The sequence below is a fragment of the Gallus gallus genome, chromosome 4 (genome assembly GCF_016699485.2).
Source record: "Gallus gallus isolate bGalGal1 chromosome 4, bGalGal1.mat.broiler.GRCg7b, whole genome shotgun sequence".
Taxonomy (NCBI): domain Eukaryota; kingdom Metazoa; phylum Chordata; class Aves; order Galliformes; family Phasianidae; genus Gallus; species Gallus gallus.
The window spans coordinates 16,721,476-16,732,038 of record NC_052535.1 but is presented as its reverse complement, the minus strand read 5'-3'; the positions used below and the strand labels follow the sequence as shown (position 1 = coordinate 16,732,038).

Genomic DNA, 10,563 nt, shown 5'->3' with positions numbered 1-10,563 from the left:
AGGTCTTCAACACAGAATCCAAAAGCTGCAAAAAAAAAAAAAAAAACAGTCTCAAACACTGAAACATGGGCAGTTCTTTAGTTCACTGAAGCATGAGGGAGTGCATTAGGAAAAAAAGTATGCATACACAGTACTTCTACCACATATAGCACACACATCCTTAGTGGAACAAGTGTATGGTACAGTCACTAAAACCATAGGAAACATAATTGCATAAGAACATGCAGAAATTTGGTATTTCATTTTGTTTAATCTGTATGGAAAAAGAAAACATTTAACATAAGTTCTCCTGTGTTAAACAGTGTTAGCTTCCCTCAGCCCATGCCAGCCAGGCAATTCATGCAGAGAAGCCTCTGTCTGTAATCCAGGTATGCTGTTCTCCTTTAGAGTGCCTGGTGAACTTGCGGCAGATAGAGAAGACTAAAGATCTCCTCTCCCCGTTCTAAGAGGTACAAGTGTATATCCCTCTGCCCCTCCATGAGGCTACAGATGGAACTTGTGTTTTCCACACACTTCTCAAAAAGGAAAGATGACTTCCACACTTGACACTTCTGAAACAGCCTCAGTTGAAAGCAACAGCCACCTGTGGGGACTCAGGAATTTAGCTGCACAACCTCTCTCTTGCTAAGCTCCCCTCAGAACTTACCCCCCTGAGATGGCTCTGTGACCTCCCTCCAGGACAGCCATCACACTTCCCCAGAACAAACCAGAAGCTGGACAGCTCCATCTGCAAGTCCTGCTGCTCAGAGCTTCATTCGGCTTGCAGAGAGGTAGCTCAGGAATCACAGAATTGTTGGAGTTGGAAGGGACCTTTATAGATCATCTGGTGCAACTCCCTGCACTGAACAGGGACACCCACAGCTCCATCAGGTGCTCAGAGCCTGGTCCAGCCTGACCTTGGGTCTCTCCAGGGATGGGGGCACCACCACCTCTCCAGGCAACCTGTGCCAGTGCCTCACCACCCCTAATGTAAAAGTTTTTCCTTACGTCCAATCCAAATCTCCCTTCTTTTAGTCTGAAATCACCTCCCCTTGTCCTGTCACAACAGACCCTGCTCAAGAGTCCGTCCCCTTCCTGTTCACAGCCCCTCTAGATACTGACGGGACCCACTCAGCTCTCCCTGGAGCCTTCCCTTCCCCATATCCACCCCCCGTATCATTTCTGTGGCCCTCCTCTGGATGCACTCCAACAGCTCCATGTCTCTCCTGTGCTGATCACTCCCCATCTGGACACGGCGCTCCAGGTGAGGTCTCACAGCACAGAGCAGAAGGGCAGGTCCCCTCCCTCGCCCTGCTGGCTGTGCTGCTTTGGATGCTCCCAGGATCCAGTTGGCTTTCTGGGCTGCGAGGGCCATGTCCAGCTGCCAACTATCAGCACCCTCAAGCTCTTTTCCAATGTGACACTGCAGACACTAGTTCTGGAAACTGCTACAGCCTTAATCAAGTGGTAGCTATTTTTTAAAAAAGCACAATGTTTCCAAGAGTAGGCATCACTAAGTGCTGTATGAGCTTTCCCACAGCTTCTCATGAGGGTGCTGCAGGAACATGCTTAGAAAGGCATTGCTTCAGGCCAGACACAATTTTTGCAGCAAAAGGAATTAAGTTCAGAGCTGCCCTGATGAAGAGTCCAGTGGCAGAGTAGAACACTGAGACAGCAAGGAGGTCTGTCAGACAGCAGTGCTAAAGCACACACACAGCCTCAGGGAGGTGAGAGAAGAGAGGGGGACAACGGGGCAAGGTGTGCATTTGCGTGCTACGAAGCCAGGTGGAACCAAGAGCTGACTCAGTCACACGTGCAGGTCACAAACTCAGGAAGCATCTCCCCATCGACAGCTTTCCAGAGACAGGGAACCCAGAACCCTACGAGCAATGATGCTCAAGGGTCAGTTTAATATCTATGCTTCATTTCTAATAAGTTTGTCCGGCTTCAACTTCCAGCCACTGTTTTTTAGTTTCCATTTTTTTTTTTTAATCCCTGTTTTGCTGCACTCCCTGTAAGTCCCTAGGAAACTGCACTTTATTCTCATCCTTCAAAATCTCGACCTCGGGAGCGTGTCACCAATTTATGTCACTCTCCAGCAGCGCACCGCAGTAGGAGCGCAGAGCTGCTGCGGGAAACAGCGTCCTCCCGTCGGGGAACCTTCGCGCTAACAGCTGACTTGAAACACGACGAGATCCCTCGCACGCTTTTGCGCGCTGTCCCAGGACCCGCTGGCACGCGGCACTTTCCAAATGCTGAATTCAGAGCACCGAAGTTCAGCAGAAAGGACAGAACCAAACTCCGGCATCCGCCCTCCTCCTGCGGAGCGGAGCCCCCTCCCCTCGCACTCCTTCAGCCCGCACGGCCGCCGTCCCGCTCTCCCGCAGCCCGCGGGCACCGGCACGGCGCCGCGCACCCCGCGGGGACCTGAAGAAGGGCCGCCCCGGCTCTTCGCCCGCCCGGGGCCCGGCGCGTCCCACCCCCGGCCTTGACGACAGCGCGCTAATGAAATGCTAATGCCGGGGCGCGGAGCCGGGCGCAGCCCGCGCCAATAAAACCCAGCGCGGGGCCGCCCCGCCGCCTGCCCGCCGCCATGCAGAGCGCGGCCCCCGCCGCCCCGCCGGCGCTGCACCTCCTCACCTCCTACTTCATCGACGGCATCCTGGGCCGCGGCCCCGCGTCTGGGCGGCACGGTGCGGGGCGGCGGGGCGGGCGGCGGGGCGACGGGGCCGTCCCGCCGCGCTCACCGCCCGCTTCTCTTCCCCGCAGGCGAGGAGCGCGCGGCGCGGCCCGACCCCGCGGAGGAACCGGCGGCGTCGGAGCGAGGGGGGCGGCCGCGCGGCGAGGCGGCGGGGAGCGGCGAGGCGCCGGCCGCGCTGAAGAGGAAGCAGCGGCGGTACCGCACCACCTTCAGCACCTTCCAGCTGGAGGAGCTGGAGCGCGCATTCCGCAAGTCGCACTACCCCGACGTGTTCACCAGGTAGCGGCGCGGGCGGGCCGGGCGGAGGGCCGCGGGTCTCCGGGGCGGTGCGGCGGCTAACGGTGCGCTGCCCCGCAGGGAGGAGCTGGCCCTGCGCCTGGAGCTGACGGAGGCCCGCGTGCAGGTGGGTGGCGGCCACGGGGGCGCGGGGCGCGGGGTTTGGGGAGCGCCGCGCTGTCCTCCCGGCTCCCGGAGGATGGAGAGGCGGGCGCGCTCCCTCAGCGGGGAGACGGACGGCGTCCCGGGAGAGACCCCCACCGCGCTTCGCCTCGCGTTCACGGCCGGGGGTCTAAAGCAGGTACTGTCTCCGGAGCCTTAAGGTTACGAGAGAGGTGCAAAACTGAGGGCTCCGTGGGGCGGCCAAAGTTACGTACCGAGGTGTTGAGAGTAACTCGCACCGTTCTCTCGTTCCAGCTTGGCTCGAAAAAAAATGTGTCACGCTGCTGAATTTTACAACAAGTACGGGGTTACTGTGGCATTCAGGTAGCAAACCGGGGGTGGTACAGCCGAGCTGGGCCGTGGTAGAAGGAGCACCTGTAGAACTCAAGACGTACAGAGACCAACCATCGCAGCCCACAAACACCCCAACGCATTTCCCCAACACAGAGCACTCACATTTAGTACTCTGTTGAGAAGCAGCTCATTCAGGTTCATCTCTAGTGTAAGGTAGAAGTCCCTTTTTGTACAAAAACGAGGTGCTTTGGTGTTGCCTTTTCTTTTTGAAAACGTTTCAAACACTGTGAAGACTTGCAAAGTATTTTCATGCTCAAAACCGAAACTACTGCACCTGGCTTGTGTGGTGTATCAGATGATGAGCACCTCCTCTTCCAGCACAGCCCTGGGTACGGCCGTATTCCTGAAGCGCTGAGAACTGGGTGACAGCTCTACTTACTGCTGCTTAGCTTTCGTATCGCCAATGCTTATAGATCTTGTCATTACTTAAGTCACTGGATCTGCAGTGGTTTGTGCTAGCTGACATCTGTAGGGCTCTATTTCTCTCTTTTTTTCTTCCATAGCTTTTTATTTTAACATGTACCTTAGAAGTATTAAGAGTACTTCACAGATCACTCATCTGAGAATTCTGGATATACTGTTTGTATCTGTGATGTGGACTTGGAGGAAATGATGTGCTTTTCCCTCTCCTACCACCAATCACTAAAAGTTCCAGTCAGTGAAATACCCCGGTATCTGGCACTGACACATGGCATCCACAGGTGGAAAGGACACAGGTGGAAAAGCTTACCCTGTCACTGTCACGTTCGCTTCATAAGGCGTTCGTTCACTCTGTAGTCCATTTGAGTGGTGAAGGAATGGCTTAGAGGTGGATGGCAAAGAGGAACTCATCTCCTAATGACTTAGCTAAAAGACACAGAAATGTTTTAGGTTTTTTGGAGTCAGAATGGCACTGACAAGGAACATACTGCAGCTGATGTCTGAAGGAATGTTAGAGGGCTGTTCCCTGTACCTACATACTCCTTGTCTGATTCAGATCCTAACAAGTCTCCTGGGCACAAGCACCCAGTAGCACAGTTTGCTTAGGGTGAACTTACAGGGCACAATGCTTCTGCTTTGTGTGGGTGTTCTTGTCCTGTGGTAGACAGAAGACAACTAAGCCTGAAGGTAAGAGGATGAATAGAGATGGCAGTGTACAGTAAGTTAAAAGTTACACAAAAAGTGATAACATTAATTTATTCCAGTGAAACTAATTTTATTAAATTTATTAAATGCAATCAGACCACTTCTTCTCCTCAGTGTTTTCAAATTGGGGTCTACTTCTCTGGGGATACTCCTCTGTTAGCTAGCTGAAATGGGCACGAGCCACTGTGTTGTCCTCCACTCTTGCATCTTTGAGTCTTTTATGAAAGTGAACGAATAAGGTAGAAAAATACTTATTAATATATTCTCATTTCAGCGTCACTTCAAAGAGATCAGCCCCCCAGTTCCCATTATTTGCTTCTGCAGAGAAAGGGAAGAGCTAGCAGCAAGAATCTTTGCATCCCTTCTTACCTTGGAAAAGGAGTGGTGTGAAAGTCTGCAAAACATTTCTGTACTCTCAGCACCTGTGCTGGGAAGCTCCTCAGTACCACTTACATCTGTTCTTGCCATTCAGCTCATAATTCATATTGCTGCTATGGGAAGAAAATAAGAAAAAGTGAAAGGAATGTTTTGTTTTCTTAACGTGTAGACCGAACCATTACTTGGGTGCTTTAGTTCTGTAAACTAGATCAGTGTTCAAAGATGAGCTTACGTATGTCACTGATCTAAGTATCCTTGTTGTATTTTCTGATTAGGATCCTGTATTCGGGTACAGCAGAAACACAATACATTTAGTCACCTCTGTAGGTCTTTTTAATCAATGCAAGGTATTACATCGATTAAATATGATACATTTTTAAAGAAAATTACAACAAGAAAGCCATCAAATTTTACATGCTTACCTTTTCACCTTAAATCTCTTTTGCCATATGTGCAGTGCTAGTAATTGCAAAAAGGATCTGGGTGGTATTGTGTACAGTTTGCACATGTTAGTTCAAAACTCATCTTTCTTTGAGAACTACTCAAATACTCAAGTGAAGCCCTTTTTTTTTTTCCCCCAAAGTATTTTTTTCACTGCTATTGCACTCATACCATAAAGATCTCAAGACCAGCACAGCAGTTTCTCTTACATTTAGCTTGGCACTTCAGATATTTATGAAAATAGAGTAAAGGCATGTTTAGCCTTTTACAAGAAGCAAAGGAGAACTGCTTAACAAAAGATTCAAGATGACTAATCTGAATGATAATGACTATAATATGCACATTGTGTATGAGGTGTATCTGTGCCCCTTTTATCACTTCAGTTGACGAGTATGTACCAGCAAGAAGCTGAAAGCCAGCTTTTCTCCTGAAGGTAATTATTAGATATCTATGCTGATATTTCCCTCCACTTCAATAAGTAAAAAATCTGAGAGATGACTAGGTAAATTTAGTTGTAAACTCCAAACCATCTGTAATAATAAGTTTGAGTCATCGCATGGATTTGCTTTAGGACAGAAGCAGCAGAAAAGCCCACCTTTCATCTTCTTTATGAAGAGACTGAAGAACAATACTAAGATTTAGTAAAGAAAGGGATGCCTTTGCAGCACATTATTTCCTTTTCAGGAAAGGATTTATTTGCATACGTGCAGCATAGGAGAGTTCACTGCCTTTATAATTAGATTATTCTAATAGAAAATACTAACACCTTTGAATTTGTGATCTGTAAAACCTCAGCTAAGCTCCACTTAAAAAAAATTGGAAATACACTTACAAATATAAGATTACTTTACATTACTTTTAAGCAGTAATCCGCTAGCAGTGATTAAGCTCATTTTTGGCACCGCCAGCTGCCAATTACCTGTACATTTACATACCTAACCTGAGTGATACAAATAGCTCCTCCAAGAGGACAGCAGTTCCCCAGCGTGAAGGCAGTAAAATACGTGCAATGAAAGGACCATAGTAGTAATTCTTCATCTGACTCTCAAGAACCCCACAGCAAGTGTAGATATCATTGACATGCATAGGAACATCAGCATCAGGACAGCAAAGCCACAGCATCCTGCAGCACCCTGCTTTGTGGGGGCTTTCCTTCCAAGCACCTGAAGGTCAGTGAGTCACGGCAAATGGTTATTTGCCATTTGTGATGATTAAAGTGGAGCTGGGAACCCCCAAAACCCAATTTTTAGACACTATGCAATAAAAACCTAGAACTCTTAAAAATACTTATTGACTGAAACATAACTGCAGATAAAATATTCAACTATTAAAAAGCACACATCCACAAAAAAACAGAGATTTTCATAATAGATTGTCAATATAGAATCACTGTGTCAGAAGCTAATACCAAAGGAATAACTATTTTAGCATCTGCTAATCTCTGCAATGTATGATTTTTTGGGTTTTTTTAGTGACACTGATAGATTCTTATTCTGAAGAGAACTGCATTGCATGGTAAATGACCTTCATCTTTAAAGTCCACCTTTGTCTTACATCAGAAGTAAATTTCAGAGAGCCCTAATTCCATAAGGATAAAAGACAATCTTTCCAAGAACTCTCATTCCTTCTATTACCATTCTCTACTAAATACACTATCCTGATTAGAGCATTTAACTATTATTTACAGATCACTTCCACAAGCAGTTCACTGCATTTCAACAGTAATTATACAGAAGTGTGATGAATGAGATTACGGGCTAATGACTTTCTCCCAAGTCCATATCCAGTTCAGAATCCAGCTTGAGTGGCCCTTAAAGCAGAGGGGACACAAAGACCCAAGCAGCTGAGTACATTTGGATTTTGAGTGTGCAACCTCAGCAGCATATGCTTACAATTTTTTTTTATTTACTTTCTTTTTTTAAAAGCCCTCTCGCCACTGTTTTAGAACTGATGCTCCTCACTCTGCTCTTTCCTACCATCCTGGGTCAGCACAGTGAATGCTTAAGAATAACAGTGAGAAAAATCAGTTTTCTGATCTATAGATTGGATTGACTAAATTCTTTAAAGGATGCTCACTGGGTTAAAACAATGACTTATCAGGCTAAAGGGGCTACATGCTCAACATACTCAACAGCTTACTGCACAAAACCACTACTAGTTAAAACTCCATTAGGAACAGCTTGATTCCCTGTTCTAATACAGCTTGCTAGATTTTCTAGTTCTGTATCGGCTTCCACTGCAATTAGATTAATTGCTGCCATAATTATACGTTGTTTACATTCACAGTAGATAACAGAAGCTTCTCGTTTTACTTCTTAATCTATATAAAAATGGAAGTCCTGGTCATCAAGATAAAAGCACACACCGTATATTTGGCCTACTTAGTCTTACAGTCACAATTAAGGTGCTTTTTGAGGTATCTCTGCAGAAATAGCCACCTTTTGAAAGGCTTTGTTGAAATTTGATTTTCAATAACTATCTTAGGAAGAACAATCATTTTAATAACTGATCTGAAGTTCAGAGGTGATAGGTTTATATATTACCGTGACTTGAAACCATATGGAACTATTCAGTCAGAGCTAGAGAAATCAAATTTACAGTATTTATAACCAATTTATTTATTTATAAACCCACTAAGGTATTTATGAATGGATCTTTAATATTAAGAGATGTGTTTTAGTTTAACAACAAATATTTTGTCATCTCTATCGCTGCATGCAGTACCAGCTGGTAAGATAAACTCGAGGACAAGTTCAGCTAATGCCTTTATAATTTCTTATTCAAGGTCTGGTTCCAAAATAGAAGGGCAAAGTGGAGGAAACGTGAAAAAACTGAAATTCTGGGGCCTGTTCCAGGAATCTCCTTAACACACCCACTTGGACTGTTTTTGGACGTTCCGCTGAGCCATTCCCCCATCCTCGATCACACATGGAGGTCGATGCCTTTCTCAACACTGGCTGTGCCATCCATGTCTCCAGCCTTTACTTCTTCAACCCTAGGGCCATTTGGCCTCAGTAGCCTTACCTGGACTTCTCTCTTCAGAAATCCCATCTTAAATCCACACTTTGGAAGGTATCGAGTGTATTTTTTCCCCCTAAATCTCAAAATGTTTAAAAATATTGTGTATTAGTTTGATACTCACACGTTCTCAAATGAATGTGATCTTAGAGAAATAAGCCCACTAAAGCAGGAACTTTAGTGTTCCTGTGTGGGATCACGATTTGAGAAAAAACAAGATTTAGTTTTAAGTCATGCTAGTGAAAACTTAACTCATAATTGCTGTTTGAATAACAGCTGTGAGATGTTACCTTGCACACTGACTCAGGTTACGCACCATAAAGCTGTGGCTGCAGACAGACATGGCTTCCAGGAGATGTGTCAGCATGCAAGTTTTAGTCCTGCATTCGCAGGGTGTCAGAAGGCAGTCCTCGAGATATGAAATACCATGTTTGTTGTGTGGGTGTATATGTGCATGTACATACATACACACAAACGTAAAAGGCAGTGCTCTCCTCCTGCTGAAGTTACAGCCTGTACCATAGTTGCACATCAGCAGGCAGAGCTTTCTGCCACACAGACAAATGCTGCATTTCACATGAGATAACTTCTCTGAACAAACCGGCTGCATAAACAGCTACATACATTGGTCTTTCTGTGAGATATTTTGTTGTTTTCACAGAGCAGGCTGACCTCCAGCATCTGAGGTTTGTTCAGAAAGGATTTAACATCAGGTCAATATTCAGGGTATCTGCGTGCCGTGTCCGATCAGCTGTCTTATTTCAGTTAGAAGTGTTTGTTGGTTTAAAAGCAAGACGCTTTGCTGCAAAATAAAGCTAAAATATATTCTGCAAAACAAAGTGTACCTTTGGAAGAAACTGGCAAATTATTTCCTAGTACTATTTCATCTTTATTTTTTGCCTGAAATTCATTACATACTTGTTCTGCAAGCACTTCTTAGTTTGGATAATATTGACTTCTTTCAAATACAGGTTTCTCAATGCTTTAAATCCTCTCATGACAACAACTTCAGTACTCATGAAAGCCCCCGGGCCCCCATCAGACCCCGCTCTTACTGCCTTCACTGATCCAGCAGCAGTTGAAAGGAAAACATCGAGCATTACAGCGCTGAGGCTCAAAGCGAAGGAACATTCAGCACAAATCCCTCAATTAAACCTCATCTCAAACGCTAACAAAGAACTTTGTTAGGAGCTCTCCCACGGGCTACAGCCACAGAAGGGAATGCTTTCTCCAACAAGCAGCGCCTGTTAGAGACGTTTAAAAAAGAAGGATAACACATGCACCCAGCTGCAGTCCCTCCACCTGTAATGGACAAAATGGAATGGGCAACAAGGAAATAACCTTGCTAAAAATTGTTTTCCTTCATCACAGTGTGAAATCATGAAGCAAGTTGACTTTTTTCATCATTTCTACCTACAATTTCTGGCAGTACAGAAAAAAAACAGGAACTGTCTCATCCTTATAACTCAGGCTGATGTGAAACTGAAGCTGTGAAATCCCCAAAGTCACTGGATGCTGGTTCAAGGATTCAGAATTCTTTGTAGGAATAACTTCGGTCTTAGAAGTGATTCTTAACTCATTTCTCAGGAGGAACTCTTACATACAGAACGTAAGAACTGGTACATAGTATGTTCTTCACTTGGAAACCATGCTTCACGTTGAAGTACAGATGCCAGTGAAATCTCGCATGTTAGGCTTAGCAGGAAGGAGCTGTCAAGTATTTTCAATATAGTCTTTTGATTCAGAACCAGGTTTGTATAAAGCATTATCTTGTTTTAAACTTAAAAAAAAATGTTTATGTTCAGTGGCAGTGGTTAATAATTAAAAAAATCCTTTGTGTATGAAAACTGTGTCCTATGAAAATGGGCTGTTGATGTGCAGTAAATGGTGTGTAGTTCTCTATGTGCATTTCTACATATCAGTAAATAGCTAATAGCTGTAAATATGAGGTTACTGAATACTTCTAGCATGACTAGTGGCAGATATTAACAGACCACTAAGTTAACAGGTTACTTGTGCATTCCCACGTCTCATGCCTTGAGTAGATTGAGAATTCAAGTGAAAACTAAATGTGAAATGTTAAATTCTTCCTTGAACTGATTCTAGCGTAGGTATAAACAGAAGCCCTA

The 10,563-nt window shown here is 45.3% G+C and overlaps 1 protein-coding gene across 1 annotated transcript; it reads left to right on the top strand.

Moving 5' to 3' along the window:
- The first annotated feature begins 2,558 nt into the window (after positions 1 to 2,558).
- On the top strand, positions 2,559 to 10,281 carry ESX1 (ESX homeobox 1). The gene is made up of 5 exons (XM_046941128.1): positions 2,559 to 2,672; positions 2,749 to 2,959; positions 3,038 to 3,083; positions 8,202 to 8,488; positions 9,406 to 10,281. Exons 1-5 carry the CDS (start codon positions 2,573 to 2,575, stop codon positions 9,620 to 9,622), a joined length of 861 nt encoding a protein of 286 aa, XP_046797084.1. The 5' UTR covers positions 2,559 to 2,572; the 3' UTR covers positions 9,623 to 10,281.
- Positions 10,282 to 10,563: the final 282 nt, after the last annotated feature.